The sequence below is a fragment of the Thalassophryne amazonica genome, chromosome 15, assembly GCF_902500255.1.
Source record: "Thalassophryne amazonica chromosome 15, fThaAma1.1, whole genome shotgun sequence".
In the NCBI taxonomy this organism is placed as follows: domain Eukaryota; kingdom Metazoa; phylum Chordata; class Actinopteri; order Batrachoidiformes; family Batrachoididae; genus Thalassophryne; species Thalassophryne amazonica.
Window position 1 is genome coordinate 77425876 of NC_047117.1, and position 24887 is coordinate 77450762.

Genomic DNA, 24887 nt, shown 5'->3' on the forward strand with positions numbered 1-24887 from the left:
AGAGGCCAATATGGGTGAAATATGCTCTCTCCTTCTAGTCCCTGTCAGTACTCTTGCTGCAGCATTCTGAATTAACTGAAGGCTTTTCAGGGAACTTTTAGGACAACCTGATAATAATGAATTACAATAGTCCAGCCTAGAGGAAATAAATGCATGAATTAGTTTTTCAGCATCACTCTGAGACAAGACTTTTCTAATTTTAGAGTTACTGCGCAAATGCAAAAAAAGCAGTCCTACATATTTGCTTAATATGCACAGTGAAGGACGCGCGAAGCCTCCGCTCCTCTTTCCATGACAAAAACTCCTGTAATAGTGGAATGTGCCGTTCATTTCCAAACTGGACGTTGTGTTTTATCTGGGACGTCGTCTGACTAGCACAGGAATTGTGAAAAGACGTGGACATCAGCACTTTTTCAGCACATTGAGACAGACGTGCGGAGGAATTCCGCGCGTCGCGGTGGTGCCGCATGGCGCAAAGCAACGCCTTGATGAAGCCTCACAGGACATGTTCTGGCATGTCCAGGCACATCCACAATTTCTCGGATAATCACTCGATGGAAAAACCACCGACAGCTGTCTGAACGCCATCTCAAAGCCGTCCTGTGAGACCAAAACGGAGGTGTTCCTTTGTCTCGCTCCATCAGCAAATCGGTCGTGACGCGCGAAGCCTCCGCTCGGCTTTCCATGACAAAATCTCTTGTTAAAAGTGAAATCTGCCGGAAAATGGCTGATTTCCAGCTCTTGTGATAACCAGAGAAAGTGCACATGACGGTCTCGGATCCACAGAGCCATTCGTTTAGAAATGATCCAGTGGTTTGTGGCTCTCGAGGGCGGCACGGAGCGCGGCGCGCCGAGTGTCCTTAAAGCTGTAGTAACAGTCCTTATTCTCTGTGAAGCCCGTAAAATTTTCACCGAAAGCCAGATAAGTTTTTCGAATGGTTTCCAGCTGCCAGTCTCTAACAGTTTCTGAAAAAATTCTGATGGAAAAAAAAAGCCCAAATCATTCCGCCATTTCCTGACAGTGAAAATTCGTCGAGGGGGTGAACCACTCCTCACTCAAAGCCTGCTCACAGGCGAATGATGCAACCGACAGGCGTGGAAAAACTCACGCATGCGCATGGGGGTTCAAGCTTGTCTGACGCAATCACACGTGATTCGAATCCATATGGTTTTTGAAAAAAATAAAAAGGTCGGTTTCTTTTCTAATAGACCTCGTATTGAGGAAAAAACCTCTTGAACCGCTTGCAGCCATATGGACCTTCCTATATTCAAAATTACCAAATGTATATTCAAACAGTAGCATTTCCACGGCATGGTCAACATTCCTGTTTACCAGTAGGTCCAACACAAGTGTGCTTTCCTTCAGAAGAAACAAAAGTATGAGCAGAACAAAGCATTAAGAGTTACGGCGCCTCAGAAAAAGGTATTCTTACCCTGTGCAAGTCTCCTTGAATGCCGTTGTCCAAGATCTTTGCAGCCAGTTGAGCCTCTGTCAACTGAGGCCGCAGAAAAGGAGGCTGCACACACACACTTTGAACATGCTTCCTTCTGCCCAGATACCTGCACAAAGTACAGACATGCCATCCTTTAAGCCAAGTCATGAACTTGAAGGGAAGCGTTGCATACATCTACAAAAACCTAAATTAAATCATACAATATTTTTTATGAATTAATCAGCTCAACCTGCCACTTTTGGAGGTTCCTCGTATTATTGAGTAGTTTCAATTCCAGATTAGACCAGTCAAAGTTTTTTTCATTACTTTTTGAAGAACTACAGAAACAAGACAGGGAAAAAACAAAACACAACCTCTTTTTTGGCGGTACAGACAACCACCACTGTACAGATATACTTTGATGCCATTCACATACAAAGACGTAGATTTTTGTCTTACTTTAGCCACCACAATTCTACAAGTGTGTGAACTGTACTGGAGGGATCAACGCCATCCTTTCAGAAATTATTCAGTCATTTTTTGTAGGCGGTATAAAAAATTGCCATGTGTTACGCTGTGCTGAGCTCCTGTAGCAGAAGGCTGTATTATAGCAAAAGGCATTATCATTGCCATTAAAGCATTAAAGATGGAGACATCACAATAGCAGGAGGGACCTGTCTAAAAGGGGCAGACATACTACTAATAGGTTAGAATGATCTTCTAGTGGCCACTCCAGCTATGATGATGTCAAGATGCTTTGTTTCATGCAATACAAACGGGGTAACATCTGCAGTCATGTTTCTCCATAAATTTTTCACATGTATGTAAATATTTGCAAACACACAAAGTATTCTCAGTTACTCTCAAATTTCTGATTTTGAAATACATGTCTAGGAGGGACAGCTAGTGGCTTGTTCTGGATGTACACAGAGGAATTTCAGGGTGCAGAGATGTCTTTGTAAGCTGAGGCAGCATGAGAAAGCCAGAGGCTTAAAGTGCATATCACTGGCAAATGAAACATCAAATTAGGTGACTATTCTAAATAAATAAAGAATTATGAAAATATTGGTGTACTCTTTCATTTTTGGTGCCATGTGCCCTGAGATATCAAGCTGTAAACATGGAGAATTTGGCCTGATTTCACCTCCTATTGTTAAACGGTCAGATTAAACAGCCTGCAATAATTGTTGATTTCAGTGATGTCATCGTTGGAACAGCCCTCAGAGGCTGGCGTATTGAAACTGATCGGGAATCGCGTAATTTCTTATAGCTGAAACTGGGTGGGGGTTTTTTTTCGTGTGGTTGCACGGTGAATACGTCAAAATGGTGAGCAGGTGTGTTTAAGCAGAATGCAGCAACAGCAGACGTCATTAAGATTTTGAGGAAGAAAGTGGGAGTGTTTTTTTTTTTAACTGCCTCCTGGACAGACTGCAGGAATTAAACCAGCACAGTGTGAGGAAATGCGCGGTCGAGATAATCTCGACGGGTAGATCATCTTGTTGGGACACCGGTCCTACAAGAAGCCTCAGAATGCCCCATTTTGACCTCAAATTTTCAAAAGCATCGCACTGCATAACGGAGGAGCCGCCATTCTGCAGCATTACCTCCACTCAGTTGCTCCGCTACCTCGTTTCTGGTGTTACCCCCTTGATAAATTTTCCTTTAAAAAAAAAAAAAAAAACCTGAGAATGATTCTGGCTCAAAATGGCTTGGAATGTGTCATGTATTTTTCAGATGCCCTCTGGCTTGTTTTACTTTTATCAGCTATATCAGTGCCCACACAAGATAACTTAGAAGAAAAGATTTATAATCTGTTGTTGACTGCAGTGAGATATACCTTCATTCATTCATTTTCAACCACTTATCCGAGTGCAGGTTGTAGTGGCAGCAGAGCAAGCAGTTCTTCCCACACTTCTCTTTCCTCTGCTAAGTCCTGTAACTCTTCCCGAAGTGTACCCAAGTCAGTGGGGTAATATATTCTCTAAAGCGTGTCCTAAGTCTTCCCCAGGGCCTTCTCCCAGTTGGATGTGCCTGGAAGGCCTCCCTAATGAGACGGCCAGGGGTCATCCTCACCAGGTGCCCAGAGGACCTCAACTGGCGAATTTTGATATGAAGAAGCAGCAGCTCTACTCAGAGTCCCTCCCGGATAGTCAAGCTTCTCACCCTGTCCGGGAGTGTAAGCCCAGACAGAGGGATCTCATTTCTGCGGCTTGTATCCGTAATCTTATTCTTTCAGTCATTACCCAAAGCTCATGACCATAGGTGAGGACAGGAGCGTAAAGCCACTGGTAAATTGAGATCCTTTCCTACCAGCTCAGCTCCTTTTTCACCATGACGGTCTAAACAGCACCCGTAAGATTTCAAACACCGCCCCAATCCGTCTATTGAGCTCACGCTTCAAATTACCCCCATTTATGAACAACACTCCGAGATACTTAAGATCCTCCCCTCTGGGCCAATCCACCTTTTTCTGACAGAGGACCATGGTCTCTGATTTGGAGGTGCCGATTGTCATCCCAGTCCCTTCACACTCGGCCTCAGACCTGCTGAGTGTGCAATGGAGGTCACTGTCTGATGAACCCAACAGAACCACATCATCTGCAAAAAAGAGAGATGCAACTCTGAGGACACCCAACTAGACACCCTCTGGTCCCTGACTGCAGCTTGAAATCCTGTCCACAGGACTGGGGACAAGGGTCAGCCCTGGCGGAGTCCAACACCCACCGGAAACAGGTTTGGTCACATAGAAACTGGATTGAATGTTGTAGCGAATCTAGTACTCCATATTCCCACAGCATCCCACACAGGATACCCCAAGAGACCCAGTGATGCGCCTTTTCCAGGTCCACAGAACACATGTACACTGGTAGGTCATACTCATAAGACCCCTCTAACATCCTTGCAAGGGTAAAGAGCTGGTCCACTATTCCATGACAAGGACAGTACCTTCATTGCTCCTCCTAAATGTGAGCTTCGACTAAGTCTAAATCTCCTCTCTAGTAAACTGCCATAGGCTTTCCGAGGGAGGCTGAGAAGTGTGATTACTCTATAACTGAAACACACGCTGCGGCCCTCTTTTTTAAAGACGGGGAGCACCAACGCCAGTTTGCCAATCCAGAGATACCGTCCACAGCTTCAATGCAGCATTGTATCAGTGTGTAAGCCATAAAAGCCCAACAACATCCAGAGACTTCAGCAACTCAGGATGAATTTCGTCCAACCCTGACAACTTGTCCCTACGGAATTTTTTTGACTACCTCGGTGACTTCCGCGAGGGTAATGGCACCAGATCTGGCCCAGTCTTGTATCCCCGTCTCCTCGACAGATGTCAGTAGGGTAGTGGAGATCCTTAAAGTGTCTTTCCCACTGCCTGACGATATCCTTAGTCCAGTTTAGCAACTCTCCCACTCCTGTTAAACACAGCCTGGGCCAAGAAATGTCTCCCTTTCCTGAGGCACCTGACAGTTTGCCAGAACCGCTTTGAGGCTGACCGAAAGTCATTTTCTATGGCCTCTCCAAACTCCTCCCATGCCCCAGTTTTTGCCTGAGGCTGCAGTCCTTGTGGCCTACCGGTACCTGTTCGCTAATTCCGGAGACCTCTGTGCTAACCAAGCATAAAAGGCCTCCTTTTTCAGCCTGATGGCTTCCCTTACCGCTGGAGTCCATCAATGGGTTCTTGGGTTGCTGCCACATCTCAAAGTAGCTGCCTCAGCAATGCAGGCCTTAAACATGGACCACTCTGTTTCCATGTCCCCGACCTCCCTCGGGATCTGGGAGAAGTTTCTTTGGAGGTGTGAGTCAAAGGCTGTCCAGATAGGCTCTTCCACCAAACCTTCCCAGAAAACCATCACAACACCTTTAGGTCTTCCAGGTTGTCTCGGTGGCTTACCCCACCATCTGAGTCTACTCATCATCAGGTGGTGATCAGTCAACAGCTCTGCCCCTCTCCTCACCAGTGTCCAAGACACACAGCCACAGCCCTAAAAATAATAAGAAAGAAAAAACACACCTGGGTGCCTGTGAACTGCAGAGGACATGGGAAACATTCTTCCAACAGCCATTGGTAAAAGGATTAACACCTCCTCTGAACTTGCCTGTTACCTAAAAAGGGAGAGAGAACAAAAATGAGAGAAAGAAAAAAAATGGACATTATTGTGTTTTTCCCCCACAACTGAAAACTTGATCTTTTCCTAACTGCACTCCAGAGTGGCTATATTTGGATTTTGATAATGATACATTTGAAAGATGATGGCATAAATTACTTCAGACACTGTTGGTAGACAGTGTAGAAATAACAGACACCTCTGGAAAAAAGAAAAAAAATGTCTATCCATAATTTCAGTTCTTTTCAGCTTTGGTCTCTTTTTGTTCACTCAGCCAACCACACAGTGGCAACAGTTATCCTTAATGAGTGCTTCTATTTACTTGTCATATCATTATGTAACTGTAAAATAGTGATTCTGATGCTTCAAATTAACAGTACAGATACCCCCCTCCACCCACAACCACCACTTACTTGGTTCCTCCAGGAATTTGCAATCTCTTGACCACAATAACTAACAAAGTTGCATCATTATTTGCATAAGCTTAGAATACTGTTGTTTCTAGTCAACTAGTTTAACTTAGTGCACTGAATCTCAGTTTAGTCAAACCAGGTTTAATTACCTGAAATGTGTATGCATGGATGGAGGCCATTAAAAAAAAAACAAAAAAAACCCACACAAACCGGAGAGTGATATATTGATGTATTTTTTTAATACAAAAAAAAAAAAACCCCAAAAAAAACCACACGCCTCCATTATGAAAAATGTGTAATCGAAACCAGTTCCCTTTACTTAACTACAATATGTGATATTGACTGGATAAGCTGTTCTCCTGCAGGATTTATTCATTCTTTTTAAACTGCCATTGGTGTGAATGAAAAGCTGGATGGTGTTATCCTACCTGCTCATTGGTAGTCCTGCCTCTGGCTACTAGTACTATATGAAAGCCAGTGAGGCCAGCAACCGGGATGAAGAACAGTCCTGCAACGCACATTACAGCCAGCCTGAGAGAAGAGGATGTCAAGGAATACCTGCAAAATTTAGGTTCAACAAATAACCTTCAAACATCTCAACATCAGCACAAATGTCAAATCATAAAAAAAACCTGAGTTCAAATTTCAATCAATGAGTGTTTAAAAGACTATTCTGCAAGCAGGTAATGATGACAAAGGATGCCAAAATGATCACCGGACTATAAATAATAAGTTACACATGGATCTAAAGTGTGTGTGTGTGTGTGTGTGAGCATGTGTGTTGGGGGGGGGGCATGTTTTGTTCTGTATAGACAGACTCAAATCTCTTGAGACAGCATTTGGACTACATGGAAAAAACAAAACAAAAAAAAAAAAAACCTGAAACTCAGCCTGTATAAATCTTCTTAAGTAAGTGAGGAAATCCTTCAGGAATTAAAACAGAGGCAGTTCATTTCTCTGAAGCAAACTCCTTCAGCTCCACACTGTACACAAATACAGACTCCTGCTTCCTCCATTGTGTATTTACTTCAAAACACAATAATGGTTAAATATACAGTAATTCTGTCCGCCTCACACCCACTTTAATAAGTCAGTCTTCATAAATTCATGCAGTTTTTGTAGCTAGTGAGAAAACTTAATTTGACTGATTAATACGAATTGTGATATGACTGATCATTAAGGTCATACTCACTCTGAAATCCTACCGAGTGCAATATTTGCAAGTCAAACAGGCATAGCACATGAGAAAAATGTTTAAAACTGCTTCATCTCTCCAAAAATAAGAAGAAAAATCACAGAAAAAAAAATCTGCAATATGGCACCAGACAAGATCCAGTTATATATATGTCATATATATGTCATAGAGGAGGATGAAGCTAAAGTGTCATCCTAGCTTGTGGGTTACTTTAAAAAAAATTTAAAAAGGTGTAATACACCTAACTTCTCAGAGACTAACTTATATCTCAATGGAAAATCATAGAAAAAAAAATAATAAATCCAGAACGTAGACATATACAAACAGTAACAAGATTTCTTTTAAATGACAGTTCATGTCATTTAAACATTGATTTAATAGTGAGTTAGCAAAAACCAGAACATCAGCCATTCATGGACAGTGATAGAAATGTCATCCTTGATTAAATGAAAGGATACGTAACAATGGCATGCAGGCGATCAATGTTCTGGCGGTGGTAGAGGATGAAAAGCAGGCCGAAGCCAAACACAGCCATGATGTGGGCTGTCAGCGACAGGAGGAAGAGGAAAAAGTAACGGTAGTTCCTTCTACCGATGCAGTTATTCACCCATGGACAGTGGTGGTCAAACTCCTACATAAAAAAAAAAAGTTAATAAATAGTCTATGTGCTATAAACAATGTGCTCCACCAGAATTTTAATTGATGCTAGCTCAAGAAGAAGAGAGCTGTTGAGCTACTACCAACACAAACCTCATGAGAACAACTGACTATAAAGAAGCATCTACCACTGCTTTACCTCAACTTTTTAACCATTTATGGTTTAAACTACAAACTGAGTTCAAATAGCAATTCATTAAAAGGAGGATCATAAGATGATTTCATCTGGGTAAGTATGAAATATTTCACTTCAACTTAACCACAGTCTATAGCAGGCCAGTTAATTTGACTTTGTCAACCTGTGACTTATCAGATTATGTCACATCAATAGGGCACCACAGTTTCATTTGAACGCAGTGCGATATACAGGATTTGACCACTTATGGGGATCTGCGCTCCATTGTGCAATATACAACCCCTGGCAAAAATTATGGAATCACCGGCCTCGGAGGATGTTCATTCAGTTGTTTAATTTGTAGAAAAAAAGCAGATCACAGACATGACACAAAACTAAAGTCATTTCAAATGGCAACTTTCTGGCTTTAAGAAACACTATAAGAAATCAGGAAAAATAATTGTGGCAGTCAGTAATGGTTACTTTTTTAGACCAAGCAGAGGGAAAAAAAATATGCAATCACTCAATTCTGAGGAAAAAATTATGGAATCATGAAAAACAAAAGAACGCTCCAACACATCACTAGTATTTTGTTGCACCACCTCTGGCTTTTATAACAGCTTGCAGTCTCTGAGGCATGGAGTTAATGAGTGACAAACAGTACTCATCATCAATCTGACTCCAACTTTCTCCGATTGCTGTTGCCAGATCAGCTTTGCAGGTTGGAGCCTTGTCATGGACCATTTTCTTCAACTTCCAAAGATTTTCAATTGGATTAAGATCAGGACTATTTGCAGGCCATGACATTGACCCTATGTGTCTTTTTGCAAGGAATGTTTTCAGTTTTTGCTCTATGGCAAGATGCATTATCATCTTGAAAAATATCATCCCCAAACATCCTTTCAATTGATGGGATAAGAAAAGTGTCCAAAATATCAACGTAAACTTGTGCATTTATTGATGATGTAATGACAGCCATCTCCCCAGTGCCTTTACCTGACATGCAGCCCCATATCATCAATGACTGTGGAAATTTACATGTTCTCTTCAGGCAGTCATCTTCATAAATCTCATTGGAACGGCACCAAACAAACGTTCCAGCATCATCACCTTGCCCAATGCAGATTCGAGATTCATCACTGAATATGACTTTGATCCAGTCAGAGTTTAGACACAGCTGACTGTGAACAACCAACATCTTTTGCAACATTGCATGATGATTTACCTCTTTTAAGAGTTTGATAATCCTCTCCTTTGTTTCAATTAACATCTCTCGTGTTGGAGCCATGATTCATGTCAGTCCACTTGGTACAACAGCTCTCCAAGGTGTGATCACTCCTTTTTAGATGCAGACTAACGAGCAGATCTGATTTGATGCAGGTGTTAGTTTTGGGGATAAAAATTTACAGGGTGATTCCATAATTTATTCCTCAGAATTGAATGAGTTCATATTTTTTTCCCTCTGCTTGGTATAAAAAAGTAACCGTTACTGACTGCCACAATTTTTTTTTTCTTGATTTCTTATAGTGTTTCTTAAAGCCAGAAAGTTGCCATTTGAAATTACTTTAGTTTTGTGTCATGTCTGTGATCTGCTTTTTTTCTACAAAATTAAACAACTGAATGAACATCCTCCGAGGCCGGTGATTCCATAATTATTGCCAGGGGTTGTATACACAGCATAAATTCACACGGATAAATAGTGTACTGTTTTGTTTTTGGCTGCAATCACCGAAGCAGTCGCAAAATGTATCTTTTTTTTTGGTTCCCAGTGGCAAAGAAAAGGTGAGGCAGATGGGAGACGTCGTGTCGGTAAGTGCTGGCCTACACAGCTAACCAGAGTAGCTTTGTTCTCTCGCCTGCAAAACCGCCTCAACACATTTGTGCTCCAGGCCATAAACAAACCGCAACGTCCACTTTCCCACCACATCGTCACTTTTTCTTTGCATTTTCACTATCATTGCGTGTAATTTGCCCAAAAACCCATTGAAAATGCCGTGGTTGGTCCCCCGAAAGGAGAGAAATTACATCATGTGTCATATTTTACCCCTTTAGCGCCCGCCCCAAACAAGACTTCGGTGCCCAATTAACATCCAGTGATATTTTGATGTTACAAATACACCAGTAGCAGAGGTTACATCAACTGTAATTATTTACAAACTGTATGTCAAGCAAGAATCAAGCGTTTAGTGTAGTTTGTGAATGAGGCCATACCTCCACACAGTTGTCACACACTGAACAGTGGGAGCATCGTGGCGGTCTGTAGAAGCGACAGGTTGAACACCACTTCATTCTGACCTGGATCCCCCTGATCTCCACCGTCTTGTAGAGTGGGGCACGAAAATCATCTTCCTTGTCCTCATCTTCCTCCGCTACAAAGACAGGCAGTTAACATCAAATAAACAATAAGAAGAAGTGAATACTGACATAAAGAAAAAAACCCATCCATTCATCTTCTACCACTTATCCCAGTCAATTGTTCCCAGACCCGATGTAATCTTTATTCTCAGTCTCCACCCACCCATCTGACATCCCTGAATAAAGTCAAAAGTGAGTTGTTGAGGAGACTTCATAATCAGATGATAGAACTACATCAAATCCCTCCTTTCTAGATAAAGGGCCAGAAGCTGTTTCTGTAACCCATCGCCAAGGGTTATTCCAGCCATCCTGCAAAAGAAATTTTCTTTGACTAGTATCTAGTCTACAATCTTTTGGTCATCAACCGAACTTGGCCATAAGTGAAATTTAGAAAGTAAATCAACTGGTAAATTAACTGCTTTGCCTTCCAATTTAGCTTCCTTGACCATAACAGTCTGAAGCAACTAACAGACTCATTATTCTTGATGTTGCTGAATCCACCAGTTCAACTCATGATCCACTTTGCAGTTACTCACAAACAAGACTCCAAGACACTTAAACTCCTTCAACTGGGGCAAGAAGCACCCTATAAGCTTCTGGCAGAGTACCACTATCTATCTGAGATTTGTAATTACTGTTCATCTCAGTTGCTTCCTCCAAATGCTAATGCCAAATGTCTCCAAGCACAGAAGAGATAATGTTCTAAAGAAGCAACCACAACCCTAATCAACAAAGCCCACCAAGAATGTGCTCAACTTTCTGATAAGGACAGGGGCACTTACACCTGTGGTCACAAGGACTGGACAACCTGTAGTAAGGTGCAACATTACACAATTCTACAAAATCCCCAAGACACCAAGGAACAAGTTCTCATGCTTTTCCAACTCCCCAAACAATGCAAACTGGACAGGCAAATTCCAGGCAAACTCCAGGATCTTATAGAGTTGTTGTGTCCCTTGGACTAATCCCGATCGTTTGGGGTCGGATACCGCCAGATCCGCATTAATATTTGGCACAAGTTTTACACTAGATGCCCTTCCTGACACAACTGCAGTTTTACCTGGAGAAACACACACAGCCCCTGGTGTTCCAAATTCTGAAATCTGACTGAATCAGGCTTACACAGAGTAGACTGGCTGTAGGATGTGACTCGAGTAAATTCCATTCAATTCAGTGATACAGTGCCAAAGCACAACATGAGTCATCTCATAGTGCTACATACAAGCAAAGTTTAACCTGTACCCATGCACAAGCACAATGATGTTTCAGCATCTCAAGGCAAATTACATCCACCAATGTAGCGACCATTGCACTACCTCAGTAACCTCTGCCTGGGAAATGGGCAACCATATTTCAAACACATAATTTAACATGCATTGATTGACTTCTGTCTGTTCACCTACCTCTGGGAAAGATTCCAGGATCCATGAATGTGGCCATACAAAAATTTGCCAAAACAAACAGGAAGATGACTCCATTGTAAATAGGCACAGCCACAGAAAAACGCTCTGAAAGCCACGGACACCTGGAACAAATGGAATACATTGCCTGACTCCACAATCAGTGAGGAAATAAGAAAAACAAAAGGTCTGATTTGTCATTCCAGCTAAGTAAACAATACCAACTGAAAAACCATTTGCCTTATAGTGGCATATTGCACAGCAAACTGAACTCAGTGCTGGAATATATTTGCTATTAAAAAAAAAATACAAATGCACAGCAAAGCATTGCAGAACAACTGATGTTCGACTACACATACAAAAGGTTAAGATGTAAGGGTTAAGGTGTATACCAATACTTGTCCACCAGACTGCTTCTAAGTACTTTAAAAATCATTCACTGATGAGGATATCAAAAGAATTTTCAGAATGACTACAGAGATAAAAAAAACAAACAAAAAAAAACCAAATATACAAGAATAAAGCAGCGAGATGGCAGATGATGGGTGTAGGTCAGGGTGACAGATGTTGGCCTATTTTCTCCTCCCTAATCTAAAGCACAGCGCCGCTGCCTGCCCACAACATTGGCCACAAACACACACACTGATTAGATTTCATCACATATGCACAGATACACACAGACAAGAAGACACACACACAGAGAGACTGAATTTCTCACTTTCTCAGTACACATGTAGACTCTTTCAGCCCCCTACAACTTACTTGCATGTGGAGCATCAGACACACACTAATCAAAGACTACCATCTCTAAATTAAACTCTACCGTGAGGCATGAGTGAGATTAGCAATGGAACTCCACTCCACTGCACTTGTGTTCTGTCTCATGCTCTCAAAGGACAAAATGACCACAAGGAACCAAACAAACTGACCTGCGGCCACACTACTGCTGTTTGATTGTGTTTGAAAGAAACTGTCCATCCAAAGTAAAATGCCCCAAAAAACAACTAAATCTCTTCTATCTCATTTGGCAGGCAACTAAATTGTGCGCAGTCATTTGCTGGCATCCAGAAGAACAGATACACATAGATTAGTTGGCAGAATATCAAGTTAAAAATCTGTTGCATTGCTTCATACACCCCAATATTACTTATAAAAGTATCCATTTTCAGCTGAGTCATACTAACAAAATTACCACTTTACATTTATCATTTCACACAGTTCTGCAATCCAAATGAATCATCCCGGGCAAAACAGGCCAAAATCAGAGTTGATGCTATTAAATGTGTAAGACGTTTGTCTCATCGAGTGCATAACAGTGAAATATAGTTGACCAACCATCAAGTTGTGTATTTAACATGTAACTGCATATGTATGTATGCATTTTACAAAGTGTTTATTTCTCGCTAACTTTTAGAAAATATATGAGAAATAATATTTCGGAGTGTTTTCCGCTATGCTGCATTAATTTTATTCAGGAGACCTGCCAGCTGACTTCATGGTGTCGCTCTACTTTGATTGGCTGTCGCTGTGTGCTTCCCAGCATCCCTCATGCAAGTCAGGGAAAGGCCACACATGACCTAAGGCATTGCTATGAGACTGTATGGGTTGCTACCATATGTAGTTCAATGCCATCTGTTCTGTGGAAACTTTCCCCTTCAGGGGAACAATTTATTAATTTTACTAGACAATACAAATTTTGATCATATTCACAATGTCCTATTAAGAATTCCCTATTTAAAAGCTGAAAAATAAAATTATAATGGTGCTAAAGAAAATAGTTTTTATGACTTAAAAAAAACAAAACAAAAAAACAAAGGCAGTACACTTTTAAATGCACATACTGCATCAGGAAAAATATTAGATTATACTGTAGTAATAATGGTTATGGCAATGTGGCCGACAATACTTTTGTAACTGAAACAGACTTAGTTGTTCACTTATTTAAAAAAATAAATAAACTGTTCAAATTGAAGATTACCTTATTTTACCCAAGGTGCAGGGTCTCTTTGACCTTTCTGTGAGCGCCATTTCTTTCATTAAAAGGTCTACGAAACAAACACACACACACACACACACACATCTTCAACCGCTTAGTCCAATCAAGGGTTGCGGGGGGGCTGGAGCCTATCCCAGCAGTCATAGAGCGCGAGGCGGGGTACACCCAGGACAGGACGCCAGTCTGCCGCAGGGCCACACTAGACAAGCAAACACATTCACACCCTCTCGCATACCTATGAACAATTTAAAGATTCCAATCCACCTAACCCGCATGTCTTTGGATGTGGGAGGAAACCGGCCCGGAGGAAACCCACGCAAACACGGGGAGAACATGCAAACTCCACACCGAAAGGTCACAGGTGGGAATTGAACCCATGACCTTCTCGCTGTGAGGCAAGTGCTAACCACTAAGCCACCGTGCTGCCCGTCTACAAAACAATGCAGCAGAATTAGTCGGGAAAGCTGATGCAGTTACGAAAAATTTGTATGACAGTAAACAAACAAAGCATTGCGATTTATTTTAACCTGCATATATGGCTTGTGGACTGCTGATAAGTGAGTTTATTGATATTTATTTGATGCTGGGTTACACCTCGTTCACATTTTTTGTTATTCTTATTTTGTCATCTTATACTGGACTAGATCAAAACTGATGTGGCACTTCAAAGCATCCTAATCTATCCAAAAATGCTAAACATAAATAAATAAATACATACATTTTAAACAGTCTGATATTACAAGAAGACAGAAAATTAATATCAATGCAAATGGAGGTCAGACTGATGGCCAGCAGAACAAAACACGCCCCTGGTCAAAAAGTCTTCAACCCAGTGAGCAATACAAAACACAATTCATGGTCAAGTCAAACTTACATTAACGTTACTAGACAATAAATAACATGGAAAAAAGAATTCATGTTAAATTTAGGCACCTCAGTATACATATGACATTGAGATGTTCACTTAGCCGCATCTATGGTGACACTCAGTAATCACCTATGGGCACTAAACACTGAGGATTGAAAGAGTGACGTCACCACACAAACACATCATGAGGACGACTTTACAGCTGTTAACATCAGCACGTAAAGCTCTAGTGCCGGAACTGCCACATGAGCTGTAAAACCAGGCGTAACAAACTCTGGTCGCAGCAAGCAGGTTGTCCCAGATGCTTATGGTGTATGAGGAAAAAGGAGCATCTACACTGATCTTTCCTACTGTACATCTGAATAAATTCCGGATGTAACAACCCCAGGATTCAATACATTGTCAGCCTGGTACTGTGTCATTTCTACCTTGGCTCTGTCCTTAACTAGGCAAAAAACCCAATCTGAGACATACGCAAGGTCTGGCTGAACAATGGTGATTTAAGCCATTTTCTTAATTCAAGGTTCCTAGAAAGGAAACCAAACATCCTGTTTGATTCATAAGTTATGTTCTGTATGCGATGGGTGCACTTCAGGTCATGTTGGAGCGCTGAGCTATGCATTGTGGTAAACATCTTTCAATGATACAGCAAAACTACTTGAAGATCCTGTACTTAAGTTTTTTCCCCACTACCTTTGCTTTTCGTTGTTTTGCTCTACTTATCTCACTACTTCTGTGTGCCTGTAGTAGTGACAGTCGTGTACACCAGCCACTTACGTGAAGCAGAAGAAGAGCGTTGTGGACCCAACAAGGAAGAAAGTGGCAGCTGACACCGGGACATAGCGTGACGGCCGCAAGGGTCGACTGGGTGGAACCACTGTGTGGGGGAGGGGAGAGGAGGATGGACCCCGCCCACCACCCTTGCTGCTCCCACCTGGCATCACTTCCTGTGTTGTGTGTATTCACCAACTGTTATTTTAAGGAAGGCGTCATTGAGAGATAAGTGTCTCTTCAGGTATTTGCGTGCATGCATGTGTGAGGCAGAGAGCATGTGTGTTTGGGGAAGCTGGGAAATGACAGACTGGAAAAACCCAAGAGCCTGAATGTACAATAGAAAGGAAGACATAGAATGAAAGCATTATATTGTCAACTTGAGGGAGACGGAGGAAGAAAGCAAGGAATGTGCCATTGTTTTCTTAGATTACTCCTGATGTGCGGTGGTATGAGTAAGAAATTAACTGATCTGCTTCAAAGCTTTCTTTCACTCTCACTCATCAAACAAGTCGTAAGGTTGCCAAAAACAAACCGCAGATTGCAAAGAACAAAGGTTGTCTGTATGTTTGTGTCAGTAGAGGAATTAATTACATCAATGAAAACATTCTTCATGATAAATTGCCTTTGCTGTGTTTTTAAAATGGAATTAGTTATAAGCAGGTAAATAAAAGCTTAGAAATCCATAGATTTGTAATTAAAACAGCTGTATTCACATCTACAAAAAGTAATCAGACTTATAAAAAAAAATGTAATTTGGTCCCATTTAAAATTCATAAACAAAATGTATTCTAAAATTAACTGCACATGTGACAGGAAGTGTGAATGTGTTTTTTCTGCCTATATGTGTCAGACCCTGTGACAGACTGGCGACCTGTTCAGGGTGTACCCGACCTCTCACCCAGTGACTGCTGGGATAGGCAGGCTCCAGCCCTTCGTGACTCTTAACTAGAATAAGTGGTCTTAAAAAAAAATGGAACACCTTTACTAAAGGTTTTGCTCAGCTAATCTATCAAATATTCTGCTTCAAACACCATCAGTTGACAGGATGATGTCTTGTATCTGTAAACTGGTTGGTTAGGGTGACTTGGAACAGTTTAATAAGTTGGTTAAGTGAGGTACAGCAATTAGCAAAGGTAGGCTTTTTAGGGTAGAAGATGGACACAAAAGAAAAAAAATGCAGGGAAAAAAGCAATTAGAAGAAAGAGCTTGAGAGCAGAACTTGAAAGGTGAATTGTCTGTGATAATGACCTGACTACTTTGTGTTCATCTTCCCTTGCCTCCTGATTTTAATGAATCTCACCTAGTCAAACAAAGATGCTTCTAATCACTCCACATCTTAAAGGACAGCCTGAAGGCTAAAACAGAAAATGGTCCCATTTGTAGTACGGTCTGCACTAGTTGACTGTAGGGGATATGACTGGGGAGAGAGTCCAAAATTACACCAACATGGAAGAAAGAAAAAAAAAAAAAAAAGTTCTTTACGGGGGAAAAAAAAAATCCCTTTCAGTCCTGAAATGTTATTTGAAAGAACAGTCTGTTAGAGGGCCAGTGAAGTAGCTTGGTTTTCCTGTGTCGGGGCATCCCTCAACCACAGAGGTGGCTCATTCAAACCACCTCACCTACGAGCTGCAGGAGGGATGTCAATGGAATGCAAAAAGCACCGAAGGAGGGAGGGTGAGGGAATCCAACCGTACATCCATTCACCTAGATGAAATTGAAGGGTTTCTGAATATTTAACCCAAAAAAAAAGAGAAGTGGTTAAACGTAATATTGAGTTGTGACTGAGCTGGAGCCCTGGTGCACATGTATGAAGAAGTAGAAAGACAACAGCTGCAATATCATTCAGTGCCAGCAACACGGAGCAACCTTGACCTCAGTTGTCACATTGGTCTCCTTGCTGCATTGTTGTGCTTTTGTTTGTTTTTTTGTTGTTTTTTTTAAAGAACGACCTTGCCTGTTGGTTATGTAACTGCTGGCCTCTTTGTTTAGTGCAGGTTTCTTGTTTGTCCTCTTCTGCCAGAACTTCTGGGGTATTCCCTGTTTCCTTCTCCAATGGCAAGCACAAAGACGTGGAAAGCACCTTACTAGAATAGCCTCTTGGAGAACCATAAAGAAAGTGTCAAACAAAAATATCCTTAGAAAAAAATTACACAGATAGGTTTGGACCCTGTTCATTTTGGATCTTGATCCAAATAAAAAACATTTCCTTCCCTGACGTCATTTCTCCACTCTTGTTGCATTTACACAGTATTGTGACTCCAATGCTGATAGGTTGTCTCATTGTGCATGGGACACTTCAGATCACACGAAGGAAGGAAACGTACATTGGCTCAGGCATGCAGGTTGCAGTACTGGAAATCAACTTCAACAGGTCGTTTTGCGTCAAAAAGAGAGTGACTTCACTTTCAGGCGTGACTGAGATACTGCACCTGCAGATATAAAGAGAATGCAGTTATTCAAGGATATCAGAGTTACTGTATTTTTTTTTTTTAACTGTTTGGCGATACTACTTTTTTCAACAACCATCATATACAAAATATCTATATGAATTTGATTGTTGTATAATGTCACAATTATTGTTTTCAGGCGTATACTACAACCTGCAGCCCAACATGCTGCTTCTTAGCCTAGGTGTAATATACAGTACACTTGCTGTAGAAGTAACTGCCATAAAATTTAATGTGAAATTCTGCACATTGATCAAGGTCAAGAACATTTGTTTTCATTGTTTAGTGTGTTAATTGCATTTATGATGAAATAATTTTTCAATTACAACACCTGGAAAAAGATTATAGAATCAACACATGCAAAGAATGTTCACCCAGCCTTCACTGTAGTAAATAAATAAATCACAGATACGACAATACAATTTTCGTTCACAAGATGAACATAAGTATATAAGCATGACGTCCATTTGCTACATCTCTTCTTTCAGCTCCACCTCCGCCTGGCTCAATACCACTGCTACAGTTTGGACAGTGATTCAAGCTGATTCAAGTACTTCTAATGATCTTAGAAGAGTCTAATGGAAACAGGAGAAATAATTACACAACTCCTTCCATAAGGACATCTGACAGAATGCGGCAAAAGTTGTATTTAATATTTTGAGCAAGCCTAAATAACACAGGAAGGTTATAAAAGAAAAACATACATGCAGACCAAGTAAAACATTAAAGTGCCTGGACAGAAAACTCAAAATGATATACGCCTTAAAAATTGAAAATCCACAATAAAACAAGTGAAAAACAAGTGGACAGAAATAGGAGTGACTCTTTGCGACAGAACCATGAAAAAAAAAAAATTAAATGAAACGTGAGGTGTTTATTGTAAGGCCAAATGAATACAAACAGGATTACCAAGGTTACAGAGAGAGTCAAAGAAAAGTGCAATTATGGAGTGTGGATGATTTAAACAGTGTGAATAGCGAGTTCGCCCATCTTGAAACCAGCAAATCAAAGAAATAAAACGTTCTTGTGATTCGCATCACTTATGTTCTAAATTACAAACAAGACAAATCACAGCACAAGCTTCTTCCTCCTGTCTTTCTATTGCTGCAACATGTTTAAGCAGGGGTGCCCACTGTGGAGCCCCAGGCCTCTTGACAAATTAACAAATTACTGTATCATGCTTAGTTATCATGTCACAGGGTAACGCATGCAGGGATCAAAATACATTTTTTAACCTACTTGCACTGGTGCTAGTAACAAAAAAAAGTTACCAGTACTTGCACAACCAAAAGTCAGTCTTATATCAACCTTAAAACTCCTCCTCTGATGTGTCAGACTCTTCCTCTCTGGGGAGAGTTTGAGGGGAGAGCAGCAGCAGCAGTTAGTTTTTTTTTTTCACGTGCACGTGTGAACAAATCGTCCATGAAGATTATTTTATTTATTAACTACACAGATGTATAATAAAAACAAATGGTGACTGGTTTATAAACACAATTATGACAGTTTCAGGGGAGAGAGAGCGATTAACTATGGTGCCCTGGAAGTGTCATCGTAAAATGTTTTGCATGCGGAGAGAATGTGCGTGCTCGTTTTATTATATCGTGCGCACGTTTTATGATATTGTGCGCACGTTTTAAGCATCGTTTGAGTGAAACAAGGGCACAGTCTAAACATGGCCACAATTTTTAAAACGGGCACTCATTTATTTAATATTGTCTTAACACATAAATGTTGGCTATTAGCCAACAAACCAGGAGACAGTGTAATACATTTCCCCATTAGAAATGGATCTGGTCAGGGTATATCATCATGGTTTGGGCACACAAGGACATACAGAGAACTCTGGCTACCCAGCATGGCATCATCTGGAGTTTAAGCACATTAAAAAGGATGCTGAGGCCGAAGCGTCTCCCCGTCGTGAGGATGACAATTTAGGTCATATTCTGGAGTTCATTTTGAATGAAAGGAAAACGTGCGCACGTTTTATTAATTCGAGGGCTCAATTAAAGGAAAACGTGCACACGAATTATCATGGCCAGGAAAACGTGCACGTTTTATTAATTTGAGAGCACGTTTTATTAATTCGTGGGCTCAATTAAAGGTAAACATGCGCACAAATTATCATGGCCAGAAAAAAAAAATCACTTTAAGTGACCTCTCCGGGGGTTCCGTTAAAGGAACCGCGGCGGCAGCCAGTTTTGTTTTGTTTTGTTTTCACGTGCGCGCGTGAACTAATCGTCCGTGAAGGTAATTTTATTAACTACACAGATGTATAATAAAACAAATGGTGACTGGTTTATAACACAATGATGACAGAGTTTGAGGGCTGAAAGAGAGAGAGGAACCGCAGCCAGCCAGTTTTTTTTCTTTTCTTTGTTTACATGTGCACGCGCGAACACAACAAATAGAGCACAGCAACTCGCTTCGTGTGTGAGAGTCATCAAACGCAGGGAAGACGAAGACAAACCCCCTGGAAATTGTTTTTTGTTTTTTTTTTTGGCTTATTTATTCCTTTATTGGTTCATTTTACTGATGCTTATAGTTGATAAAACTTGGATAAAGTTACTTGCACCAATGTGCAGTATAAAATTACGTGCACCGCTCGAATAACACGTGCACAAACTAGCACATGCACGTACTAATTGGACCCCTGAATTCTGAGCTTTACGGTAAAGACTGAGAATACGCATGTATTTGTGATTTCTTAATTTTTTATGGGGCATAGTGTGTAGTATTTTGAGGGGACAATTATATCTATCGATCGATCGATAGATAGATGAGGCCTGATCAAGAGTGTCCATGCTTTAAAAAAAAGTGTGCTTTAAAAATATACCATAATATAAATGGTAGGTCATACCATCCAGTCGCAATTGATATTACAAAACCATATGCACCAGATTGCCAAACGATGGCTTCCTCATACGTAGGTAAATAACGTTAATTTCCTTAGTGCTCTTTCAGCATGATTAATGGTGTGGATGGAATGGATCTTATGCTGCAGCAAACAGAGGATGTCTAGCTGAACTTGGTGCCAGCTGACTGTCAAATGGCCAAGCGGAGGCTGACAGCTCGGTCGATATGTTTTCTTTTTCATCTAACTACATAAAAATCCTAAATTTACTGTAGCCACCAGAGATGCTCGAAAACAAATTCCTCGATATTCAGCAGTTAGCCTTCAAATAGTCGTGAATTATATTTCCCAAACCAATGCACTAATTGCCTTTTTTTAAATATACGTACACCTTACAACGACAGTGGCAACTGGCAGCCAAATTGTTCTGTGCACAACTATAACGTTCAATCCTTTCTGAGCCACCACGAAAGCCAACGTGGGAACAGCGAGGGCGATACCGTTTGGATGTGGAACGACAGCAAAATTAACCAAGTTTTACCAATACAGTTTGATCGACTGCAACACTGTCACATCTCTCTGCAAACAGCCGTTACGACAGCTTTTGGTTTCGTCAGTGTCTCCCAAATGGAAACAGGGTGGGGATAGCGGTAGCGGTACGATAATCCTTGCTCTAACAATTAAACGAATTAGGCTAAGTGGATATTAAGAAAAGGCTTGTCCACACAGATACACCAAAACATAGAAGAGTTACTGTATAATTAGAGTAAGCCAATATAGCCAGTAAAGCGGAGTACAAAAGCTTATGTTTCACATCAGGATCATTCAGCATCAAGCTAATCGGCACTTCATTGGTTAGCAGTGGCTAGCAGCAGGCTAATGCGATTCACCTCACCTTTAAACGTTTTAATGTGGCTCTGAATCCAAAACTTGAAGAATTCGGCGTACCAGTCTTGAGCCAGTCCATCTTTCTTGGCGTTACAGCAAACTGTAAGAGCAAATATTATCCATACGAGGATCGCTAGCGCTTCCAGCGGCAAGCTAATTCACAAATAGGTGCTCAGCTAACGCTCGTTAGCCGTAAACGGAGAAGGAAGCTTCTTGGCAACTTAATTAAGTCAGTGCCTGTGACCGCGTCGCGAACATGGAAGTTATAAGTACAGTCCTTACACGTTCATGTGTTTCATCAAATATCTACAAAAAATAGCAAGACTAATAATCGACATGCTTGACAGAACTACAAAACTCAGACGCTGCGAGCAGCAGCAGCACAGCGTCCAACAGCGGAATTGTCGCAAACAAAGTTGGAGCTGATTGGAGAAGCGCGGTGTCAATCAAACTGCTCACGGATTCTATTGCTTCTTGATGTATTACGTCCTTCCCCACAGAGAACGTCGTCATTGCACAAAATCTGGATTAAATTTATTCCCCAAATGAATAAATAAAATCACCAAACTTTTCAAATTTAACACTAAAATCTCATGTATGAGTCGGTCACAAGAACTTCCAAACATTTACCCAAAATACAACCTGTAAATTCTATAATCCTCATTGTGTAGATGTCAACAGTTTTTGTTATTTTTGTCGATTTAGTGCTGAAACCTGTATTTATTGTTTCACCGAAGAAACTGTGAAATTTTAAATTCTCATGTTTTGTTTCACAAATGTGGCTTATTATTTTACACTTAAAATGTCATTTGCTATCATGTAAATATGGCAAAACATCCCCTAAACCATGATTTGGAAAATAATTTATTCATAAACGTAGGTTTTCCTTTTATTTTGATTAAGTTTAAATTGCTGCTCAATTCTCTCTTATAAACAATAAAAAGCAACAAGTTTGTCGAGTATTGCAAAAAAAAATAAAATAAAATAAAATTGATTAAACGCCCTGAACTAAAATTAATTGATTTTCCCAGTGTGTGTCAATATGTCTTGATATTCAAAGTTTTCTATTTTATGTTTTTCATTAAATTTAATTTTCAACTTTTGTATATATAAATACCTAGTTTATTACATTGAGTTATTCTGCCATTTATTTATTTTCCACAGTATGTATTTGACATTTTTGTTGTTGCTGAGCAGCTCTCTGTATTGTGTTGTGTGCCTGACATGACATGTAAATTTTATTTTGTGTTGTAAAGTACAAAATTTAAAATAACAATAAAATGAATTCCCCAAAAAGCAAAACACAGGCCTGTGACAAGTTATAAAACAGATATTTTTGCTGTCACTATGATTCGCACATAAGCTGTCTCCAACATGAGCTTTTAATCTCCTCATGTGACACACTGACACATTAACCGTATAGTTACGAGTGTGTGTGGGGGTAACTTTACAATACATGTGCATGCACACGCACACAAACAGAAGATTAAATGACAGCAGGGGCAATGAGGATAAACCCACACAGCCCAGCTCCTCATTAACACCCACACACACATTTTCCAAAATAATAATGTGTCTAAAACCCTGCCACTGGACACGAAACATAAAATGAGATTATATGTGCATTTGAATGGCAGTTGGCATGTGAGCATGTAAAGACCACAGACCAAACAGGCCATCATGACATTAAAATCAATAACCTATTTCCCATAAGCAGATCTACAAAGAAAACTGTTATTCCAACACATTATCCTCAGTAAGAGGCGGTGACCACAACAGGCTGGTCTGGAGGCTTCACAGTGTAGCTAATCAGAGTTAAGGGCCTTTATACAAATATTTAATGTCATTTTCTGTTGATTATGTAATATTTTAATGTTAATTTACCATCTTGTATTTATAAACTGTTTAGGTTCTTGTTGTCATATACACACTAGCATTATTATTATGATTATCATCATCATCATTATTATTATTATTATTATTATTTGTATTTTGTCATTTCATTTTTAAATGGACCACAATGGAAATAAGTGTTTTCACTATCATATTTTTAACGTATTTACAATTATATTATGTACTTACATTGAACTTACTAAATAAAATCACGCATGCACTCACTCACTCATGCTTTTAATATATAGATGATTTATCACCCCCTGCTGGATTGGCGTGTGAGTCCAGAATGTAAATATCAATGTCCATTGTTCAGTGTTGTTAGCTAATGTAAGTAGCTTCTCTAAAAATATTAGTCCCATCAACATTCATTTTGGATGCAGTTCATCTTTGACCCAAAATACATTCGCCTTATTGAGATATCCCATAATCCCTTGCACACCAGAGAGTTGCTGCAGTTTAAACAACATAAAGAATCCACATGACAACAACTGAAAATGAACATTATACTACCAAAATGTACTTTTTCATGCTTTTCATCATGTTAATAAGAGGCTGCATGCATGAGACCTTGAAAACTTGCTAAAACAAATATTCCAAATAATCCGTGTCTGCTAGGTTTAATCTGCGTGGAATTTAATAAATGCAAACTGAATTTCAGACATCTTACAGTGAGGAAAATAAGTATTTGAACACCCTGTGATTTTGCAAGTTCTCCCACTTAGAAATCATGGAGGGGTCTGAAATTTTCATCTTAGGTGCATGTCCACTGTGAGAGACACAATCTAAAAAAAAAAAAAATATGGAAATCACAACGTATGATTTTTTAATAATTTATTTGTATGTTACTGCTGCAAATAAGTATTTGAACACCTGTGAAAATCAAGGTTAATATTTGGTACAGTAGCCTTTGTTTGAAATGACAGAGGTCAAACGTTTCCTGTAGTTTTTCACCAGGTTTGCACACACTGCAGCAGGGATTTTTGTCTACTCCTCCATACAGATCTTCTCCAGATCTTTCAGGTTTTAAGTTTCAGCTCCCTCCAAAGATTTTCTATTGAGTTCAGGTCTGGAGACTGGCCAGGCCACTCCAGGACCTTGAAATGCTTGTTACGGAGCCCCTCCTTAGTTGCCCTGGCTGTGTGTTTGGGGTCATTGTCATGCTGGAAGACCCAGCCATGACCCATCTTCAATGCTCTTACTGAGGGAAGGAGGTTGTTTGCCAGAATCTCGCAATACATGACCCCATCCATCCTCCCTCCAGTACAGTGCAGTCGTCCTGTCCCCTTTGCAGAAGAGCACCCCAGAGTATGATGTTTCCACCCCCATGTTTCATGGTTGGGATGGTTTTCTTGGGGTTGTTCTCATCCTCTAAACATGGTAAGTGGAGTTGATTCCAAAAAGCTCTATTCTGGTCTCATCTGACCACGTGACCTTCTCCCATGCCTCCTCTGGATCATCCAGATGGAAGATGGTGAACTTCAAATGGGTCTGGACAT

General features: G+C 40.4%; 1 protein-coding gene across 1 annotated transcript in view; it reads right to left on the reverse strand.

The window, feature by feature from the left end:
- The window catches only part of zdhhc5a (zinc finger DHHC-type palmitoyltransferase 5a), a 37054-nt gene extending 15188 nt beyond the window's left edge, over positions 1-21866 (reverse strand). The window contains exons 1-8 of the mRNA XM_034189189.1: positions 21503-21866; positions 15313-17738; positions 11675-11796; positions 10128-10285; positions 7603-7775; positions 6378-6480; positions 5443-5534; positions 1434-1560 (exon numbers count right to left, since the gene is read on the reverse strand). Coding sequence (XP_034045080.1) covers positions 1434-1560; positions 5443-5534; positions 6378-6480; positions 7603-7775; positions 10128-10285; positions 11675-11796; positions 15313-15476 — 939 coding nt within the window. The 5' untranslated portion in view covers positions 15477-17738; positions 21503-21866. The remainder of the gene's footprint in view (positions 1-1433; positions 1561-5442; positions 5535-6377; positions 6481-7602; positions 7776-10127; positions 10286-11674; positions 11797-15312; positions 17739-21502) is intronic.
- Between the last annotated feature and the right edge of the window lie 3021 nt (positions 21867-24887).